We start from the raw sequence: 22728 nt of genomic DNA on the forward strand, positions 1-22728 counted from the left end.
CTGGCACATAGTAAACCCTCGATTAATAGTAGTTGCTACAATAATAATTAATATTATCGTGTAATTATCATTATGGTGTGAAAGCATTTTGTACACTGCAGGGTAACAGATGAATGTTAGGTATTATCTCCTTTGGAGCTCAGAGCAGATTAGACAACCCAATTCAGGAGAAGAGGGGCGGAGGAGCTCAATTTCCCAGGCCTTGGTGGTGGGGGTCCCCGGCTTTTTGTCCTGACTTCTGGGTTGGAGGGAAGGTGTGGTCCTCCTGTGGTTCTCAGGATGGCCACTAGGTGGCAGCCTTAGCATGTTTTGTGCCCTTCCCTGCCTGGTGCCTGCCAGTGTACTGCAGCTTTCCCAGGAGCCTCAGGGTCCACACTTCTCAAACTTTCTGCATGAGATGCTCCCTCGTGCTGGGGATGGGGACAAGTCACATGTAGACAGAAGCATACCGAGGACTTCAGTGGTGTGTCAGGACTGCAGGGAGGTTTGCACAAGTGTGGGGCACCTCCACGAGAAGTTTGCAGGACTGGCAGGAGGATGGGGATGTGTTTGGGGAACAGCCTGGGCTTGGGACTCCAGCAGACATTTTTCACATTCGGTGCCAGCACTTATGGAACATCCTTGCTCCTGTTGGAGGATATTCCAACCTTAGTCCCACCTCTGTCATGCTGAAGCCTGAGACCTACCCTCTCCACGTGTCTTTGCCACTGCCCGACACTATACACAGGTGAGACACAGGTCCCTCCGACCAGATTCACAAGTGAGACTTCACTCTGCAGATGTGAGCAACCTGAGGAGGCAGGTTCTGCCCAGAACCTACTGTTTTGCTGACAAGGATAGTGGCAGAACTATTGGCTTTCTTTTTGAGGTGGGGGTGAGGTGGGTAGGTGGTAGCAGGTGGGAAGGTCTTGTGCCTGATCTCGACGTGGTGTTGCTGGGAGAAAGTGGTGGCCCAGCTCTGCAGTGCTCTTGGATGTGGGGTGCGATCCGAAATCTAAACCACCCAGGGCAAGGCACACTCAGATGTTCCTCGCTGCGGATCCCTTATGATTAGGTTCAAATTCTGGCTCAATTTCTTAATGGCTATGTGACTTCTGGCGTGTTAAGAAGCCTCTCCGTGCCTCAGTTTTTCCATCTGTAAAACAGGGTTAATACTAATAGTTCTTTCATAGAATTATACAAGCACCAACAGAATAAATATTTGTTAAGTGCTTAGAATGGTAAAACTATCGATGTCAACATCACAAATTTTTTGAATGTTTACACTGATACCAAATTTACAGCCAATTTAAACCCTTTTCCCTTTAAAGACTTTTCCCTTCCTCCCTCCCTCCCTCTATTTCTTTCTTCCTTCCTTTCTTTCTTTTTATTAACACATAATGTATTATTTGCCCCAGGGTTACAGGTCTGTGAATCATCAGTCTTACACAATTCACAGCACTCACCGTAGCACATACCCTCCCCAATATCTATAACCCAGCCATCCTATCCCTCCCCCAGCCCACTCCCCAGTAACCCTCAGTTTGTTTCCTGAGATTAAGAGTCTCTGGGACGCCTGGGTGGCTCAGTGGGTTAAGCAGCTGCCTTCGGCTCAGGTCATGATCCCAGCATCCTGGGATCGAGTCCCACATGGGGCTCCTTGCTTGGCGGGGAGCCTGCTTCTCCCTCTGCCTCTGCCTGCCATTCTGTCTGCCTGTGCTCGCTCTCCCCACCGCTCCGCCGATAAATTAAAAAAAAAAATCTTAAAAAAAAGAGTCTCTTATGGTTTGTCTCCCTCCCTGGGCACTTCTGGTCTTATTTTCTCTGTCCCTACCCTCCTTGACCCCCTGCCTGCATCTCAAATTCCTTATATCAGAGAGATAATATGATCATATGATTGTCTTTTTCTGATAGGCTTATTTCACTTAGCATAATACCCTTTAGTTCCATCCATGTCATTGCAAATGGCAAGATTTTGGGTTTTTTTGATGGCTGCATAGTATTCCATTGTATATATACACCACATCTTCTTTATCCATTCATCTGTTGATGGACATCTAGGTTCTTTCCATAGTTGGCTACTGTGGACATTGCTGCTATAAATATTCGGGTGCATGTGCCCCTTCAGATCACTACATTTGTATCTTTAGGGTAAATACCCAGTAGTGCAATTGCTGGGTCGTAGGGGAGCTCTATTTTCAACTTTTTGAGGAAGCTCTATGCTGTTTTCCGGAGTGGTTGCATCAGCTTGCATTCCCACCAGCAGTGTAGGAGGGTCTCCCTTGCTCTACATCCTCGCCAGCATCTGTCGTTTCCTGACTTGTTAATTTTAGCCATTCTGACTGGTGTGAGGTCGTATCTCACTGTGGTTTTGGTTTGTATTTCCCTGATGCCGAGTGATGTGGAGCACTTTTTCATGTGTCTGTTGGCCATCTGGATGTCTTTTTTGCAGAAATGTCTGGTCATGTCCTCTGCCCATTTCTTGATTGGATTTTTTGTCTTTGGGTGTTGAGTTTGATAAGTTCTTTATAGATTTTTGGATACTCGCCCTTTATCTGATATGTCATTTGCAAGTATTTTCTGTCTGTTGTCTTTTGGTTTTGTTGACTGTTTCCTTTGCTGTGCAAAAGCTTTTGATCTTGATGAAGTTCCAATAGTTCATTTTTGCCCTTGCTTCCCTTGCCTTTGGCAGTGCTTCTAGGAAGAAGTTGTTGTGGCTGAGGTTGAAGAGCTTCCTGCCTGTGTTGTCCTCAAGGATTTTGATGGATTCCTTTCTCATATTGAGGTCCTTCTTCGATTTTTAGTCTGTTTTCATGTGTGTTGTAAGGAAATGGTTGAGTTTCATTCTTCTGCATGTGGCTGTCCAATTTTCCCAACACCATTTGTTGAAGAGACTGTCTTTATTCCATTGGACATTCTTTCCTGCTTTGTCAAAGATGAGTTGACTATAGAGTTAAGGGTCCATGTCTGGGCTATCCATTCTGTTCCATTGATCTATGTGTCTGTTTTTGTGCCAGTACCATACTGTCTTGATGATTACGACTTTGTAATAGAGCCTGAAGTCTAGAATTGTGGTGCCGTCAACTTTTGTTTTCTTTTTCAGTATTCCTCTGGCTATTCGGGGTCTTTTCTGGTTCCATATAAATTTTAGGATTATTTGTTCCATTTCTTTGAAAAAAAAATTGATGGGTATTTTGATAGGGATTGCATTAAATGTGTAGATTGCTTTAGGTAGCATAGACATTTTCACAATATTTGTTCTTCCAATCCATGGTCGTGGAAAGTTTTTCCATTTCTTTGGGTCTTCCTCAATTTCTTTCATGAGTACTTTATAGTTTTCTGAGTACACATTCTTTGCCTCTTTGGTTAGGTTTATTCCTAGGTATCTTATAGTTTTGGGTGCAATTGTAAATGGGATTGACTCCTTAATTTCTCTTTCTTCTGTCTTGATGTTGGTGTGTAGAAATGCAACTGATTTCTGTGGGTTGATTTTATATTCTGAGATTTTATTGAATTCCTGTATGAGTTCTAGCAGTTTTGGAGTGGAGTCTTTTGGGTTGTCCACATAAAGTATTGTATCATCTGCCAAGAGTGAGAGTTTGACTTCTTCTTTGCTGATTCAGATGCCTTTAATTTCTTTTTGTTGTCTGATTGCTGAGGCTAGGACTTCTAGTACTATGTTGAATAGCAGTGGTGATAGTACATCCCTTCTGTGTTCCTGACCTTAGGGAAAAAGCTCTCAGTATTTCCCCATTGAGAATGATATTTGCTGTGGGTTTTTCATTGATGACTTTGATGATATTGAGGTATATACCCTCTGTGCCTACACTGTGAAGAGTTTTTGATCAAGAAAGGATGCTCTACTTTGTCAAATGCTTTTTCAGCATCTATTGAGAATATCATATGGTTCTTGTTCTTTCTTTTATTGATGTATTATATCACACTGATTGATTTGCCGATAGATGTTGAACCAAGCTTGCAGCCCAGGAATAAATCCCACTTGGTTGTGATGAATAATCCTTTTAATGTACTATTGGATCCTACTGGTTAGTATTTTGGTTAGAATTTTTGCTTTTGTATTCATCGAGGATATTGGTGTGTAATTCTCTTTTTTGATGGGATCCTTGTGTGGTTTTGGGATCAAGGTAATGCTGGCCTCATAAAATGAGTTTGGAAGTTTTTCTTCCATTTCTATTTTTTGGAAGAGTTTCAGGAGAATAGGAATTAATTCTTTGTTAAATGGTAGAATTCCCCTGGGAAGCGGCCCTGGGCTCTTGTTTTTTGGGAGATTTTTGATGAGTGTTTCAATCTCCTTACTAGTTATGGGTCTGTTCAGGTTTTCTATTTCTTCCTGGTTCAAGTGTGGTAGTTTATATGTCTTTAGGAATGCATCCATTTTTTCCAGATTGTCAAATTTGCTGGCATATAGTTGCTCATAATATGTTCTTATAATTGTTTGTATTTCTTTGGTGTTGGTTGTGATTTCTCCTCTTTCATTCATGATTTTATTTATTTGGGTTCTTTCTCTTTTCTTTTTGATAAGTCTGGCCAGGGGTTTGTTAATCTTACTAATTCTTTCAAAGAACCAGCTCCTAGTTTCATTGATTTGTTCTATTGTTTCTTTGGTTTCTATTTCATGATTTCTGCTCTGATCTTTATGATTTCTCTTCTCCTGCTGGGTTTAGGCTTTCTTTGTTGTTCTTTCTCCAGCTCCTTTACGTGTAGGGTTAGGTTGTGTATTTGAGACCTTTCTTGTTTCTTGAGAAAGGCTTGTATCACTATATATTTTCCTCTCAGGACTGCCTTTGCTGTGTCCCACAGATTTTGAACTGTTGTGTTTTCATTATCATTTGTTTCCATGAATTTTTTCAATTCTTCTTTAATTTCCTGGTTGACCCATTCATTCTTTAGAAGGATGCTCTTTAATCTGCATGTATTTGGGTTCTTTCCAAATTTCCTCTTGTGATTGAGTTCTAGCTCAGAGCATTGTGGTCTGAGAATATGAAGGGAATGATCCCAATCTTATGGTACCAGTTTACCAGTTGAGAGCTCATTTGTGACCCTGGATGTGATCTATTCTGGAGAATGTTCCATGTGCACTAAAGAAGAATGTGTATTCTGTTGCTTTGCTATGGAATGTTCTAAATATATCTGTGATGTCCATCTGGTCCACTGTGTTATTTGAAGCCTTTATTTCCTTGTTGATCTTTTGCTTAGATGATCTGTGTATTTCAGTGAGGGGAATGTTAAAGTCCCCTACTATTATTGTTGATGTGTTTCTTTGATTTTGTTTTTAATTGGTTTATATACTTGGGTGCTCTGATGTTAGGGGCATAGATATTTAAAATTGTTAGATCCTCTCGGACAGACCCCTTAAGTATGACATAGTGTTCTTCCTCATCTCTTATTATAGTCTTTGGCTTCAAATCTAATTTATTGGATATAAAAATTGCCACCCCAACTTTCTTTTGATGTCCATTAGCATGATAAATGGTTTTCTACCCCCTCACTTTAAATCTGCATGTGTCATTGGGTCTAAAATGAGTTTCTTACAGACAGCATACTGATGGGTCTTTTTTTTTTTAACCCATTCTGATACCTTGTGTCTTTTAAATTTTTTTTTCATTTATTTATTTTTTGATACCTTGTGTCTTTTGATTGGGGCATTTAGCCCACTGCATTCAGGGTAACTATTGAAAGATATGAATTTAGTGCCATTGTATTGCCTGTAAGGTGACTGTTACTGTATAAAGTCTCTGTTCCTTTCTGGTCTGTTACTTGTAAGCTCTCTCTTTGCTTAGGGGACCCCTTTCACTATTTCCTGTAGGGCTGGTTTGGTGTTTGCAAATACTTTTAGTTTTTTTTTTTTTTTTTTTTTGTCCTGGAAGCTTTTTAATCTCTCCTTCTATTTTCAATGACAGCCTAGCTGGATGTAGTATTCTTGGATATATCATGCCAGTCCTTTCTAGCCTGCCAGGTCTCTGTGGTTAGGTCTGTTGCCACTCTAATATTTCTACCATTATATGTTACAGACCTCTTGTCCAGAGCTGCTTACAGGATTTACTCTTTGTCACTGAGACTTTTAAATTTTACTATTAGATGATGTAGTATGAACCTGTTTTTATTGATTTTGGTGAGGGTTCTCTGTGCCTCCTGGATTTTGATGCTTGTTCCCTTTGCCAGTTTAGGGAAATTCTCCGCTATAATTTGCTCCAATATACCTTCTGACCCTCTCTTTCTTTGTTCTTCTTCTGGGATCCCAATTATTCTAATATTGTTTCATCTTATGGTATCACTTATTTCTCAGATTCTCCCCTCATGGTCCAGTAGTTTGTCTCTCTTTTTCTCACCTTTTTTATTCTCCATCATTTGGTCTTCTATATCACTAATTCTCTCTTCTGCCTCATTTATCCTAGCAGTAACAGCCTCCATTTTTTATTGCACCTCATTAATAGCTTTTTTAATTTCAACTTGGTTAGATTTTAGTTCTTTTGTTTCTCCAGAAAAAGATTCTCTAGTTAATCTTTCGTGCTTTTTCTGATCCCAGCTAGCACCTTGATTATCATCATTCTGAACTCTGGTTCTGACGTCTTGGTAATGTCTATATTGATTAGGTCCCTAGCTGTCGGTACTGCCTCTTGTTCTTTGTTTTTTTGTTGAGTTTTTCTGCCTTGTCATTTTATCCAAATAAGAATAGATGAATGAGAGAACAAAATACTAAAAGAGTAGCAACCTCCTCAGAAAAATATATATTAACCAAATCAGGGGAGAAGAAAGGAGAAAAGAAAAAAAATATATATATATATAACATTACACTGATGAATAGAACAGAGACACACACTTGATTTTGGGTGTATTTTGTTCTGTTAGAAGAAACTGCCTCCCAAAATTGTAAAGAAAGAGAAATACACACACACACACACAAATACGGGTAAACACAATGAGGGGATGGAATATGACTGTAAAGATGAGAATTTAAAAAGATTCTAGGGATGTGTGGGTGGCTCAGTCAGTTAAGCTGCTGCCTTTGACTCAGGTCATAATCCCAGGATCCTGGTATCCAGTCCCACATCAGGCTCCTTGCTCAGCGTGGAGCCTGCTTCTCTCTCTGCCTCTGCCTGCCACTCTGCCTGCTTGTGCTGTCTCTCTCTCTCTCTTTCTCTCTCTGACAAATAAATAAATAAAATCTTAAAAAGATTCTAAAAGAAGGAATTGATAAGAAGTTGGTTGAAAAATAAAAAGAATGTAATCAGGCTGGAGACTAGAACAAAGCAGTGTGCTAGAGTATACGGTATATTTTGAGTTATATAGTTGAAATTATATTTAGAGTTAGGGTATATTTTGATCTGTTAGAATAACCTGTATCCCAAGATTTTAAAGAAAGAAGAACCTCTATGTATATAAAAAATAAGGTTAAATACAAAATGTAAGGTTAAATATAATGAAGGGATAGAATATGATAATAACAATGAAAACTTAAAAATACTTTTAAAAGGGTATTGGTAAGATAAAATAGTTTAAAAAGGTTAAAATAGGAAAGAGGAAAAATTTCAAAAATGGAACAAGAAAAAATAAAACTAAAAGAATTTAACTTTGGGGGCGTCTGGGTGGCTCAGTGGGTTAAGCCTCTGCCTTCGGCTCAGGTCATGATCTCAAGGTCCTGGGATCAAGCCCTGCATTGGGCTCTCTGCTCAGTGGGGAGACTGCTTACCCCCTCTCTCTCTGCCTACTTGTGATCTCTGTCTGTCAAATAAATAAACAAGTAAATTTTTAAAAAGTTAAAAAAAATTTAACTTTGAAAGACTAAAGAATCATGGGGAGAAAGCCATGAATTCTATGTGCTCTATTCCCTTAATGCTGGAGTTTTGCTGTTCTCATTGATCTGTGAACTTGGTCTTGGCTGGATGTTCTGGGAGTGGGGCCTGTTGCAGTGATTCTCACCTGTCTTTGCCCGAGGCGGAATTGCACTGCCCTTGCCAGGGGCTGGGCTAAGTAATCTACACAGTTTTGGTCTGGGGAGCTTTTGTTCCCTGATCACTTTCCATACTGCTTTGGAGGACGGGAATGAAGATGGCAGCTGCCCAGTCTGGCCAGGAGGAGCCGAGAGCTCAGGGCTCCACTCCTCAGTGCACCCTCAGAAAAAAGCCATCAGTCCCTCCCGTTTCCCTGGTCTCCGGCTGCGTTCTGAACTGACCCAGCTTGTGACCGAGTGTCTCTGTCTCTGCTGCTGGCCCTGTTTGGAGTCTCCAAACCCAGCAGATTCTTGCAGCATGCTCCTGCGCTGCTCCTCCCGGAGTAGGAAGGTGAGTGTCTCCCTAGATCTGTCACTTGTGGGGTCCCTATTCCAAGAGCAGGGGTCTGACTGTGCCTCAGATCATGGCTTAAGGTAACCTTGAGCTGAGAGCCCCTTCCTTGCCTCTGTTTCTGCAGCGGCTTTCCCGCTCTGATACCTGGGTTACCTGGGAGCTCTGCCACCCTCAGACACCCCTGGTGTTTCGGAGACCCCACAAGAGCTCCACCGCCTGCTTAGCCTCTGGAGCAATGTCCCCCTGTGGAGCAGACTTCTGAAAGTTCCGATCCTGTGCTCTGCTGCTCTCCCGCTTGGCGGGAGCCGGCCCCTCCCCCTGCGGTCTATCTTCCCATCTGTCGCCTCGGATTCACTTCTCCGCACGTCCTACCTTCCAGAAAGTGGTTGTTTTTCTGTTCCTAGAATTGCTGCTCTTCCCTTTGATCTTCTGTTGAGTTTGTCGGTGTTCAGAATGGTTGATAACTATCATGCAGAACTCCTGGGACCCGATGATATTTAGTCCCCTACTCCTCCGCCATCTTGCTCCTCTTCTCTCTTTCTGTCATTCATTTTTTTGTTTGTTTCTCTCTCTTTTTCTTTCTTTCTCTCTCTCTTCCTTTTTTTTTTTTAAATTCTAAGATTTTATTTAATTGGCAGACAGATCACAAGTAGGCAGAGAGGCAGGCAGAGAGAGAGGAGGAAGCAGACTCCCTGTGGTGCAGAGATCCCGATGTGGGGCTCGATCCCAGGACCCTGGGATCATGACCTGAGCCGAAGGCAGAGGCTTTAACCTGCTGAGCCACCCAGGTGCCCCTCTCTCTTTCTTCTTTTCTCTTCCCTTCCCTTTTTTCTCCCCTCCCCCCTCCCTCTCCTTCCTTCCTCCTTCCCTCTTTTCTTTTTCCTTCCTTCCTCCTTTCTTTCCTTTTCTTTTGTTCTCTTTTTTCCATTCCTTCCTCTTTTCTCTTCTTTTCCCTTCCCTCCTTCCCTCCTTCCTTCCTGCCCTCTGTCTTTCCTTTCTTTTCTTCCTTCCTTCCTTTCTTTTTCTTTTCTTTCTTTCCTTTTCCCTTTCCTTTCCTCTCCCTCCCTCCCCCTTCCTTCCTTCCTTTTTTCTTCCTCCCTCGCTCCCTCCCTTTCTTTCTTTCCTCTCTCTCTCTCTCTCTCAAATGCTCTCCTCTGAGCCCACCCCTCTCAGCATCTACTTCAGCAGTTGTATTTGCAGAGAGCATAGTTGACACGGGTCCCTGTGGCGGGACCTCATCTGCTTGGTCGGCTGGGCTCATATGGGGTGCTTGTCTGCCTTAGGTGTGTGTGCTGAAGTGTGCTGAGCCTTGGGAGGTGTCTTGCTGACATGCAGACCCTCCACTGTGTTTCTAGCACTTCGTGTCTGTGTGGGCCCGCAGAACCGCCCAGAGGGGAAGGAGTTCTGCCACAGCCCTTAGCTGAGCCTCCGTGCGTGCGTCTCCAGGTGCTGGCTGAAGACAACTGTCATGGAACGCCACACCCCAGATCCGAAGTCCAGGGATCCAGGGGCTGCGATCCAGAACATGCAGTCCCTACTGTATCCCTGGAGACACAGAGGCCTGCAGAGAGGGTCATTGCAGGGGCTTGTCCTAGTGGGGCCAGGGTGCAGGGCTGCTGCTGACTTCCCAGCGTAGGCCACAGGGTAGGCTGGTGACCTTCTCCTCCTTGGCTACAGACCTGCTTTCTTTCTTCCCTCAGCAGGAGCATGACAGGACTTGTAGGTGGGGTCCTGGGCTCCAGATCGTGGCTCCCTGGGGAAGTTTCATCCCATCAGCCCTTGAGGTCTTCGCAGTTTGTTCCTCATGCTCGCCTCCATGTTTCCAGCAGGCTGTTGACAGCCATGGTGGTGGGAAGTACTCTAAACACACAGTTCCTTGTGGGTCACCTTGTTCTGAGCTGGAGTTCACAGTCAGCTCTGGGCTTACCTGCTCAGGAAAAGGACAGAACACAGCAATGCCCCCTGATACCTAGACCTGGGGACCAGCAGACCCTTTGCCAATCACACTTTCCTGTTCTCCTGCCTCTTGTCTGCTCTTCCCAGCCTCCCAATCTATCGATTTCCCCCTTAGGGAAAACGCCAAGAAAGGAGCATCCCTGGTTGTGCTGGGTCAGCTTTGTCTACCAGCTAACTGTGCTTTTGAGAGGCAGACATGGGGTATCTTGTTTTTGCCTTTCAGGGCCCCCTAATCCAAGTGGTCCCAGCCTGCCTCCATTGTAGAGCTGCTACTCACTGGCCAAACACTGTCCCAGCCTAGAGGAGGGAGAGGGGTATGGCAGCCCACGATCAGGGGCTGGGGCAGCAGCCACTGTGGTTCCCCAGTAGGGAGACCCTCTCCCGCCACATGTGAACTCTGCAGCTGAGCTGCTTGTATGAAACTCTGTTAAAGCCACCAGAAGCCGTGTGCTCACTTTCAGAAAATAGGTAAAAAGTGTTTCACAATCCCAGGCACTGCAGGGAAAGGAAATAGGGTTTGTGTGAGTTCTGGGAACATGGGAGGGAAGGCAGACAACTCTAGGTAGTAGAACATCAGGGGCCGGAACAGAGGATGATTTGGAGGAGTGCCAAGAATGAGCAGTAAGCAAGGAGCAGGACAGTGGCCAAGATGGCTTTAGTGAGCTTTGTTAAGGACTCTGCATTTGATCCTGAGTGTAGTTGGGAGTTCCTAAAGATCTTCTTGGGAAGATGGGGGAAAGAGGGGGTTTGTATGATAAAATTCACCTTCCGTCCAACTCATTCTGTGTAAAGTGGGGCCAGTGGATTGGTGGCCACCAGACCACTGGATAAAAGTCAATGAGACTTCCTACATGACTCAGCTATGGCCACCCAAGCTCACCTTTCATGAGACCAGAGCTTCTGGGGTAGAGATTTATGTGTGAGATTCATATGACCATGCTGGGAGCAACTCTTCTCACCCAGATGCGTCCTACCTTGCCTGCGCCTAGCCCTAGCGGTGAGGCTGGGGCTGTGGTCACATAAGGCCGTCCTCTCAGGCGACCTCACTGGAGTGTTTCTGAATACCCCGTGGGAGGAAGTGGGGATGGTCTCCCCAGCCACGGTGGGCCCTCACTGGAGCGGCAGTGAGCAGGTGAACACCAGCCTGGCAAGTGTTTCAGGGCATCTTTTTGTAGCTGCAAGTCAGAATCTATCCTCTAGACTCTTGAGCCGTAACCCTGTGTGCCAGGCAGCAGGATGGGTGGAGGCGAATTCTGTTAGGGTGTCCCTGCCTCTCCCACCCTGATCCTCTGATGTGAGACTGCAAATGGCACAGCAGGATTTTCCCATGATTCTCCTCGGCAGAGAGCTGCCTGCAGTTTTCTTTTCTGGGTTCTTGCTTAGTTCTCTCCTCTTCTAAATCCATTTTCATTTCCTTGCTCATCTCACAAAGTGCCGGGGTTTCAGATACGAGCTCTATGCGACAGCTCCTCTGTGTTTGTGGACTGGACCTCTTGTACTTCAGCCTGTTCCAGATCTCCACGAGGGTGTTCACAGGCATTTCAGGCTTATCCAGAACCAAATTCTGCATGCCCCGACCCAGCTGCTTCGTCTTCACTGTTTCTTAGAAAGTAGATGGCGGCTCCATCCTTTTAATTGTTTAGGCTCCAAATCTGGGAGTCACCTTTGATGATTTCCTCAAACCCCAACATCCAATCCATTATCCAGTCTTGCTGGCTTCCCCTTCGGGAGCTTGCCAGAAGCTGGCCATTGCCCACACTTGGCTGGAAGCCGGTTGTCCAAGCACGCTGTCTTGTCCCATCTAGATTTTTGCCTCCTTATTGGCATCCTCACGTCCTCTCTTGCCCTTCAGCAGTCTGTTCTCCAACCAACAGCCAAAAACGATTGTCTCAAAAATCAAGTCCTGTCAGGCTTCTGCTCCAAATTTCCCTCTGGTTTTCCACCTCACTTGAAGGAAAAAGCCAAAATTCTTGCAGTTGTCTGAGGACCCCCTGTGATCTAGCTCATGGGAACCTCTGCCCCATCCCCTCCATTGTTCTCTGCTCCAGCCACACTGGCCTTCTTGCTCTGCCTCAGACACTCTAAGCAGTCTCCACCTCAGGACCTTTGAACTAGCTGTTCTCTCTACCTGAGATATCTTTGCTCTGATAGTCCTGTGTTTTAGTACCTTTTTTTCAGATCACTGCTCAAATGTCCCCTTTTCAGAGAGGAGGACCCTGATCACCTACTGACCTTGATTTGCTCTTGGTGCCACTTACCCCTCCCTGTTTATTCATGACAGACTAAGTCATGCTTTAGTAACAGATCCTAACTAAGGCTAAGTGGCTTATAACATAAGGGCTATCCAGGTGTCTGCAGGAGCCAGCCTTTACTGGCTTGAGAGAATCATTATGTTTTCATAAATACGAGCCAGATGTTATTAAAAGTTTAATTCCATAAACCTACAATCAACAAAATTGTGTTTAAAGTGAAGGCATTAAGTACCCCAAATGTATCATTTCTCAATTATTTTACTACATTTTACTCTTACAAACATATATCGATAGCTTATTGTTGTTATCGCTTGATATCGCTGTTTTCTCTGAGCTTGAGGATCTTTAGGTGGTCTTTTATCCTTACGGGGGGAGTAGGCTGTATGATGAAGTGGATCTCTCTGCGAGCCTCTGGTGAGCGAGGACATGCTCAAACCAGCCATGCTGGGAGTATTTACACACCATTGAGAGCAGAGAGTGCCACAAATAGGTTTTTGTTTGTTTGCTTGGTTTTGGTTGTGTAGACTTGAGAGTGATGGGGAAATATTTATGATGTAGATTAAGCTTAGGACTGTGCCCTATGCATAGCCATCCCACTGTGGCTAGCACAAAACATCGAGGCCTTGCTCTAATATTCAAAACTCACACCACTGATGAGCAAGTGAAGGTCCAACACACGGATCTCCCGGTGCTCCACTTCCATCTGACCCATGAATGTTAGCAACCGATGCTCTTGCTGGAATTCCACTTACCAACTCATGCAACTGCAGGTTGGTTCTATACAAGAGTGCGGCAAAAATGTACCAAAATGTTCTGTATCCTATGGATATGTAGAATTTCAACACGGAGTATGGTATATCACTTGTGAATTGCATTCTTTGTCTCAGTTAAGTTTATGATAAACACACACCACGTGTATATGCATCCCTTCGTCTTCCTCCCTTGGAGGGCTGGTTATTAAACATTCACCAGAGATCGCCATTGGGGTTACCCCTCATGCATTCTCCGTGTCCATCATGCCATCTGTGTACCCCTCACTCTGGGCCCAGGTGGTGGCCCTTCCACCACTTGCAGCTTTGCTGATTGCTGTGACAAGGGAAAAGGCCATTGAGGCTCTGCTGAGAAGTGACACGCACCGCCCTGCTCATACTCCACTGATACAGCCATGCCTGCTCTGTGTGACCAGAGAAGTACAAACCTATCAAGTGCCTGGAAGGAGGGAAGGGAGAACTGGATGCTGGCGATGAGCTTGTCTGCTGCACCCCACACGTCACCCAACGTTCCACTGCTGTATCCTGAGCATCTTGGAGACACTCAGTGAATACTTACTGGGCGAGTCTCGCAGGAGACGACTCTGAAGGAGGAAGGCTCTGGAAGTAAGCCCCCATGGGTCATTAGAGAGAGGGTCATCATTTCATGATGTTTTTGTTGATCACTCCTTACCTTGCCATATGCAACTGGACTTTGGTGGCCCAGGAAATCACATATATACACGTGGCTCTGGGTCCTCAAAACAGGCTCCAGGGCCAGTGAAGGGCCAACTCCTGGGGGCAGAGGCAGACACTACCCCAGAGGAAGATACCACCCCAGGCTGGGGCTAGAGATGAGCATGTAGGACACAAAGGAAGGAGGTGCTCAGACCCGTGCAGGTGCAGGACTGGCCTTGAGACAGGGCCTCCTTACATCTTCCTCCCTACAAGTTTCACTCACCTGCCTCACCCTAGTGCTGGCCCTGGGACCTGCTCTGCTCCAGGGACTTCCAACTCCGAAGTCTAGTAGGTAATTCCAACTCTCTGCTCTTCCCAGCACAGCTGGACAGCAGCACAGGCAAGAGAATTCTGAGTTGGGTGAAGTTTCCTTCACTCTATCTATCTCAGAGACTTTAATAAACTCCAAGGGCTGAGCAGTATGGTAAAGACAGGGAGAGGAGAGGAATCATGTATTCTGGAATAAGCTTCATGTGCCTGCCTCCTTGTTGAAACCGTGGCGCTCCAGGTCAGATTGTTATTCCAACTGGGTTTGATGCTCTCACACCCCTGGAGTGCCACCAGCACTACACTCTGCTTTCATAAACATCGCTTCCCTCATTAGCCAGGGCCTCAGCTCTACGAGCTTGGAATCTTCTGTTTGCCAAAAGGGGAAACTGAGTCTTGGGGAGATTAAAGAACTCTTCCAAAGTGAACAAGGACATGGCAGAACCAGGACTTGAATGAAATCTTCTGATGGCTGCCATTCTAAAATGAGGATTCCTCTATCAGCCTGAGGGACACCATCCTTCAGGCCACATGAACTCAAGACACTGGGTTTAACAGACCTTGTTCACAAGGACAGAAAAAAAAAAAAAAAAAGCCAAACAATTGGCATTTCCACATTATGATTCATGTGGCAGACTTGCACTGAATCGAAATAAAGCCCAGATGGACCATCATCATTTTTCTTTTCTTTCAATTTTTATTGAACACAAGTATTCTGACAGAATGCAAAGTCAAAATTCTCAGTTAGTACTCAGTATTTACACCAGTGAGAATGGAAACAAAGGTGGTATTGATGTTTCACTCGGTAAAAAGTTTATAACAAGAGAGAAGGCCCCCGAAGTACGGAATGCTGGGTAGGGATGTTCATGGAGGTCTGAAAACCACCATCCAGACAGACAGCCTCGAGTGACAGCCCGGGACGGAAGGGCTCCATAGAAAAGTGTGAAAACGGTCCCACTTCAGAAGCTGCACTACATACACTACGGCCCCCCAGGACTCAGAGACCTGCATGTGGCACAGGGTGCGCCCCCTCCCGCAGAACGTGGCCATGCTGCTGGTTACGTGAATACATATGTATGGCACATACACATATAGACACATACACACTGCAAACTGGTAGAGTTGATCCCGCCTTCAAAAAATTAAAAAAGGAAAACTATAAGCTTTTATCTCTTAACATAAAAGATAGAACATCTTGAAAATAAAGTGACTCTCTCTTTGATTTTAGAGAAAGCTTTTTGCTCTTTTTTTGTTTTGTTTTTGTTGTTTTGCTTTTTTTAGTATTTTTAATTTTTTTTTTTTAAAAGAAAGGAAAGCTCATGCGTGCAGAGACAAATCTATGTATAATGAGAGAGGCAGACCAAAAGGTGGGCAGAGTCTTGGTGCCAGTTGATGGCGGAGCCGGTTCTGGGTGGGTAATGGTGGGGAGGATCAGCTGCCCTGGGCCAGGTTACTTGAGGGTCGGCTATACCTTTTCCTCTTCCAAACCATCAGAGCCCAGGTTGTTACATCTGGCCCAACCACTTGGCAAGAGATGCACAGTCTCAATGAGGGATAGTGTGGGCTTGGCTTGGGTAGTCAGTACCACAGCCATCAGAAGATGAACAGCTGAGTCCGTGGACAGCCCAGCAGTGGGAAGGGCCCCCCACGCCCTGCTGGGTCCTCCTGTCTCAGACCCCCAGGAGCTCCTATTCTTCTGTGTGCTCTAAGAACTGTCTGCGCGTTCATTACTCGTGCCTGAGGGCCTGTGCATTTGAAACCAGAGATTTGTGCAAAGGCCCTACAATCAAGGGGGCCAGAGCTGGGTACACTGGCTCCTCCATTTCCATCCCCAGGAGCTGAGAAAATGCAAAATAACCCCACATTTAGCAAATGACAAGACCATTATTTTTCACAGTTTGAAATTATAATCGTAGCGGATCACCACGGATCAGACTGCAGAAATGTCAGAACATGGGGGTGGGTGGCCCATGGGACGGACTCAGGGGCGGTCTGGCCACCCTAACCTCTTGCTGTTTTGTACCTTGGGACAGGAACGCATGCCGGAGGGCTGAATTGCTGTTTCCTTAGCATTATCAGTGTCATCATCATTGCTTTTATTTCATTTTCTTTGTTTAAAGGCTTTAATTCCTTTTAAGAGTTATTTTTGTTTCCTGAATATTTTTTTTTTCTGAACTATCTGCTATACCTTCCACAACCAAACTATGTTGAAATTTTATTTCAATACTATGACAAAAACACGTTTCACACTAAAATATTCACGCATCCACAGTGCACAAGCTTGCAGTTTCTAAAGTAGAATGATAAAAGAAAGCAAAATTTCTATACAAAGGGCTGGCTTTTCCCTTCTCCCCCCTCCCATCCCCCTTTAAGTTTCTGTATTTTTCCCCCCACTTGGTTTCCAATCCAGGAAAGTTGTGTTTATGACTCCAGACAGCAGGTTGTTTTCTTTTTTTTTTCTCTCTCTCTTTTGTTTCTATAAATGCTGCCTAAATGAACAGAAGGCCGATGTTACTTTACTTCAACAGATTTCCAAAAAAAGACACTAATTCCCTGAAGCACAAATGCTCTTCCGCTCAAATCTAGATTCTGGGCTCAAAAGGAAATTGTGTGTATATATTTTGTTTGGCTTTCTACAAAAAGGGGATGTTTGGGGTAAAAATGTGTGTTCACCAAGACCAGCCCCAACTATACAATCTTCTCTGCTTCATTCAACAAAGCCTAAGGAGTCCTTCAAAAGGAAGGACATGGACGCCTGGGGGTGGGGGCAGACCCTTTTCCACAGATACAGGCAGGTGGTGGCTAATCAGAAAGTGGTCTCTAACTCCCAAGGAAATACAAAAAGAACTGAGAACCAACCCTCCCACCCAAAAAAAACCCAAAACCACTCCAGAACGAGATGGGTTTTCACCTGAGTTGCACACAGGCAAAAATTTCAAATCAGAAAGTGGAGGGGGTGTGTGGGGGGGGAAGAGCCACTGTAAACAATCATATTTTGTAAAGTTGTCCCGTGCGAAAGCAAGCCTGTGATGACCCTACCCGCCTCCAGGCAGTGTTTGTAACTTAAAGGAAAAAAAAAAAAAAAAAGGCAGCGATTTTACACGGACATTTAAACACAACCAAAGTCAAACATATGTCAACTTGTAAACATTGGAAAACAAAGTTGGCAGAAAGGAAGGAAAAAAAAAAAGAATGAGAAAGAAAAGGAAAGAAAAAGAAATCAGAATATTGCAAACCGAGATCTCCCCCCCAGAAGTTGCGATTTGGCATTCTTCCTACAAAACGGGAGTCTACGTGGGAATTGAATTCAGCTAGCAAGGGGGACACACTTTGCATACTGAACAAATACAAAGTGAACAGAAATTATAACTTATTTATGGGGCTTTACAGAGTTCAAACTCGACTCAAAGTATAAAAATAAACTTGGACTTTGTTCATTCGTTAGTCTTAGTGCCTGGAAGTATTTCTCTGAAACTGGTCTGTGCCAATTGGGCAACACCAAGTGCGGTCTTCCTGAACCTAGATTTTTTTTTTTTTTCTGAGCTTCCTAGATTCTTAATTTGGGGTCCTTTTGTTTGATTCTTAAATGGTTTCAGGGAACAGAGTGTCCTAGTTTGGCTATGAGTTTAACCTTTTTGTCTCATTTTCTTACAAGTGAGTGCGCGCAGCAAAGGAACCCTTTCTATAAACCTACAAAAAGGAGATCCCATGTTTATCTGTTTAGTGTTTTTTTTTTTTTTAAAGGCAAAAGACACTAGAGGAATGAGATGTGTGTGCGTGTGTGTGCATGTGTGCGTGTGTGAGATATTGGGAATGCTCTGGTGAAGCTGTGGTGTCACTTTTACTTTGATCTGCTCATTTCTTGTCACCCATCATGCTTTGCTCTCGTTCTCCTTTGTTTGTGTGGCGTCGTTGGGGACCGTCTTGACTTCGGCAGGCGCTGGCTTCGTTTCTGTCTCCTGGCACTCCGACTTTGCTTCTACTGGGCCCTTCCTGCAGAGAATTGGGAAAATAGCACTGAGACCACAGTCTGCAGTTGTCACCCTCCAGCCGGGCTAAGGCATACAGCAGTGGTCCCCCTTCTTGGCTGCCCGCTGGAATCACCTGGGAGCTCTAAAAATCCCCAACACCTGAGCCAGCCCCCCAGGAATCCTGATTTAATCGGGTGGGGCACGATGACTTTTAAAAAGCACCCAGGTGACTCTGAAATGGAGCCAAAGTGGAGAGCCACTGAATCAGAGGAACGAGACCTTCCCTCCCTTCTGGCCCTCCTGCAATGCCGGGGGCCCGGAGCCCAGTGCTTCCCTGGGGCGGCGGAAGGGGGCAGCAGACGTGGCCTGCTCCTCACCCTGACTGCCCGGGTGCAGTAGCAGACCACCTGGGTCGGCATAAATGACGCATGCTGGGCTCGATTCCCCAGCACTGAGTCCAGGGGTGCGGACCCAGACTGCCGACCACCTTGCTCATGCCTGTCCTCAGTGCAGCAGGCCCTGTGCTCTGTGGTTAGGGTAGGAAACGCTCTTTGCCACCAAGGCGGTGTTGCATGGCACGGGAGGCTAGGGTGGGCTGGCACACTACATGGGGACAGGGTCAGGGGGAGTCGGGGCTGCTGAGTGGGAAGGACTAGCGGATTCCTACTTCTTCAGATTCAGGGCTCGCAGGGAGGGTCCCATTTTGGCTCTTGTGGGCAGCATGACAGCTCGTCTGGGGGGCAGGGGCCTCTGTAAAAACCTAGGTCTGACTCTGCCTTATTCAGTCCCAGGAGTCAAAGTCTGGTTTAAGGGCACACAGACGCAAGTGCAGCGCCAGACCCCGGCTCCGGCTGCATCTCGGCATCACAGTTAAGACATCTGTAATCTTAAGGACCTTCGCTTGGACTTGGAGACCCAACAGGCATTCGGTGCCTGTGAGCTCCACGTCTTCCCAGACATTGCAGGTCAGAAGAAGCCCAAGTAGCCCATAGTCCTAGGGGCGTTGTAGGCATCCGGGCTGGAGTGGGACAGGGCCTTCTGAACCATTCCCTCTACCCACAGGGGCCTTGGGGCCTGCCCCTTTCCTTCCTGTGGAACGACCCAGCCTGACCCTGGCTAATAGACTGTCTGGGGGCCCTGGAGTGGCTGGTAAGGGCACCTTGGCCTCTTTAGCTCACCTGCCAAGCTATGCTCATCAGTGGCCCGATGGCAGCCCCCCCTCCCCACGCCCCAGGAAAAACTGAAGCCTCTGCTCGTATGATCAGGCTAAGACGTAATTAACATGGCCTAGTTAGTGCGCAGGCGGCGGCTCGGCCCTGCTGCCTGCCCGGCTCTCTGCCTCATCCCAGCCCCTGCTTGACAGTCGCCTCAGAGAAACCCAGCATCAGGCTGAAGACCCCTCTCTCAAACAGGACACAGCACAGCACAAACGCACACCACCACCGGACACAACCCGACCACAGCAGACAGAGAGAGGCCGTACTCGGGCTTTGCTGGTGCAGGCGGAACAGAGCTGTCGGCAGTGGAAGGAGCAAGCTCGGGGGCTTGTCCACTGGCCCCAGCGGCGGGAGCAGGAGAGCTCAGGGCTGCAAAAACATCCTTTGCAAGGTCAATATCTGGGGTCTTGAAGTTCCCTTCGTCCATTTTAAAGTCCTCGCCCTGGGCAGGGTTTGTGGCGCTGACGGAGGCAGCCTCGCTCTTCGGGCTAGTGAGGCCCGTGGCTGCCTCGGTCGGGCTCTTCGCAGCGCCGGGCTGGGTGGGCTCGGGATCCGGGCCTTTGGTGCTGGGAGCCTCCTGCTTGGCCTGGGGGGCTTCTGTGGCAGGGGCGGCCACTGCAGCTAGGGGACTGGCTGCCCCGGCCGTGGCGGGCCCTGGCACAGGGGCCGGCTTGCTCGCTGGAGGGGCCTTGGAGGCCTCCCCAACGCTGGCAGGGGCACTCGGGCTGAGCACTGCCCCCTGGTTAGCCAGGACACTAGAAGATAAATTGTTGGTAGCAGGGGCTGAGATTGGAGTGTCGCTCAGGTCAACAAGGGGGGCGACCTTGGGGGCTGAAGCGGGGGTTGGGGAGGAGGTGGCAACGCCGGGCCCCTTGGAAGGGGTGGCCTGGCCGGCGGGCACAGAGTTTGAGTCAGGTGTGGCCGTGGCCGGGGGGGCAATACTGGAGGTCAGGGTGGTGGTCTCACTGGTGGGGCTGTTCTGAGCAGTGGCAAAGGTTTCGGTGATAGTGTCAGAGTTAGCGGTGACGGTGGTAACAGAAGGCAGCATGTCCTCGACAGTGGCTGTGGTGTCAGCAGGCAGCCTGTGGGAGGACAGGAAGTAGAAGAGAATAGACGATGAAGCTCAGACGAGACAGAGAAGCAGGGGGAGGGCTGCAGCCAAGAAGCAGGGCGCGGGCAGCCATGCGGGGACGCACAGGCACGGACACAGGCCCACAGAGAAACAAGGATGGCGAGAGGAAGCACACGCCCAGGCGGGCAAAAGCGGAGACAGGAAACACAGAGCACGTGGAGGTCTAAAGGGACCTGCTGGCCCTTCCTCCCTGCGGATGCCCCTCCAGCTCTCTGCGCTAGGTGCCCTGTCCCACAGGCCTCTCCGAGCCCTGCCTGCAGCCCAACTCAGGAGGGACAGGCTTCAGTCTGGTGTCTATCGCTGCCGGTGTCCCCGGCCCCCCGAGGAACTGGGCTCCGGCAGTGATGGGCAAAGTCGGGAAGATGGCAGTGAGTGCTCCAAACAGCCCCAAGGGGCCACGGGCTCCCCAGCCAGAGATTTTGTGCCGCCATTTAACTCCACTCCCTTCAAACCCATAGCCCTCAGGACAGTCAGCAGTCCTCCCAGGCTCGGCTGGGCACGGTTTCTGACAGAGGGCTCCCCAGGCCTCTGGGAACAGGAGGGCCGGGGAGCTTCATGGGTCCCCACCTGTTCTCACCCTTCTCGGAGGACACAGAAACCTCTAGAGTTCTTGAAAACCCTAAGCAGAATCTGCTAAGCCTCTCAAAGCTCAGGCCCTCTCACTGAAGTCTTCGGCCATTTCCGGGATGTGTGTGTGATTCAGGGAGAGGATCTAGAGGTCCCACTCATCCCAGGAGTCCGCAGAGCACCTATAGTCCCTTAACAGAACCCAGAATGCCTTCTCTCTAGGGAGAGAGGGGGTCAGGCATTTCTGGCCAAGGGCTCCAGGATCTGGCCTGCTGGTTTGACTGGGAGTGGGGGGTGGGTGGGAGGTATGGGAGGTGTGGGTAGGGTGATAGTGGGTGTAGGGCTCTGCTGACAAGGTCTGGCCCCTCCCCGCCCACGTACTCGGGCTCTGTCAACGGTGTGGTCTCGTTGGGCTCTGTGTGTTTCCCTCCGTCATGGTTTGGGGTCCGCTCCTCCTCGGTCCGCACCTCCACGATGGGCTCCTTGGACTCATCTTTCCTGTGGAGAGAGGGGCTGTTTCAATTCTGGGTCACTGGGGCAGGGAGGGGGGGGCTCCTGGAGAAGACAGCTACAGATCATGGCACCTGGGCCTGGCCCAGTTGGGGGAGGGGCAGGGACATCTCAAGCCAGGTCCAAGTGCCTGAGCCTCAGCTCCCACTTGTGTGAGCTATGTGACCTTGAGCACCTGTCTTGATCACACTTGCTTCTGTCTCATCTGTAAATTGGGGTAAATAAGTCTCTACCTTGCTTACCTGTCTAGCATTAACTGAGATCATGAATGTGAAGGGCTTAGCATGGTGCCTGGCGCAGAGAAGTACTTGGATAGTCTGTCTTTATGTATGGAGCCTGACACATGCTGCTGCTCATAGCTTACCACCCCCTGACCCCCGGCTCTGTCCCTTCTCACCGTGAGTCTGTGAAGGCTCCTGATAATTAGCTCAAGCTTTCTCTAGAGATGCTGGAAGGGACAGCATCTGGAGCCTCAGCTTCGAAAGGAAAGGACGTTTTATCTGTTGGATGCTTGGGGGTAACCTAGGGCCCAGAACATCGGCTGGCCCTACGGTAGCTGCTCAGTAAGTGTTTGTGGGGAGATGTGTGAATGAATGACAGCAAGGCAGGTAGGTCTCTGAAGCGCTATGGAAATTCCCCTCCGGGTTCAGCTCTGAAAATTCCCCTCATTTTCATCCACGCTGGGATTTTCAGATTTCTCTGAAATTCTAATGTGTTAGCTGTGAGGCTGGGCCCAACAGTTTGCTTTGCAAACAGGTACCCCCAAAGGCTGTGTCTGAGAAACAGTTCTCCCGTGATACGGCTCCATGGCTGGGCCTCCCCACCAGCCCCGGGCAGAGCCCAGACCCCAGCAGCGGCAAGTGGGCTGCACTCACGAGAAGGCGGCTTTGCCCTCCTCCATGTCCTTGCCCTTGGCTCCGGGCCCCGCCTTTCCGCACAGGTTGACGGCGATGCACATGAGCAGGCCGCACTTATTCAGGAAGTAGCAGGTGATGTCCACCACCACCAGGAGCAGGACGAAGATGACAATGAGGATGCCCACAATGGCCCCAGTGCTCAGGCCTGATGTGGGGCTGCCGTTGGC

At 47.6% G+C, this 22728-nt stretch overlaps 1 protein-coding gene and 1 long non-coding RNA gene across 17 annotated transcripts in view; one reads left to right on the top strand and one right to left on the bottom strand.

The window, feature by feature from the left end:
* LOC132028247 (uncharacterized) overlaps positions 1-22728 on the top strand; it is a 41276-nt gene that overhangs the window by 11760 nt on the left and 6788 nt on the right. The window lies entirely within an intron of this gene.
* NCAM1 (neural cell adhesion molecule 1) overlaps positions 14945-22728 on the bottom strand; it is a 301008-nt gene continuing 293224 nt past the window's right edge. For 6 of the 12 annotated variants that reach the window (XM_059416911.1, XM_059416904.1, XM_059416896.1 and 3 more), the window contains 4 exons: positions 22520-22727; positions 21516-21632; positions 19702-20517; positions 14945-18240 (listed from right to left, as the gene is read on the bottom strand). In XM_059416911.1, coding sequence (XP_059272894.1) covers positions 18120-18240; positions 19702-20517; positions 21516-21632; positions 22520-22727 — 1262 coding nt within the window. In that variant the 3' untranslated portion in view covers positions 14945-18119. The remainder of the gene's footprint in view (positions 18241-19701; positions 20518-21515; positions 21633-22519; position 22728) is intronic. The other 6 variants (XM_059416966.1, XM_059416957.1, XM_059416948.1 and 3 more) reach the window with 1 other exon arrangement.

The sequence above is a fragment of the Mustela nigripes genome, chromosome 1, assembly GCF_022355385.1.
Source record: "Mustela nigripes isolate SB6536 chromosome 1, MUSNIG.SB6536, whole genome shotgun sequence".
Taxonomy (NCBI): domain Eukaryota; kingdom Metazoa; phylum Chordata; class Mammalia; order Carnivora; family Mustelidae; genus Mustela; species Mustela nigripes.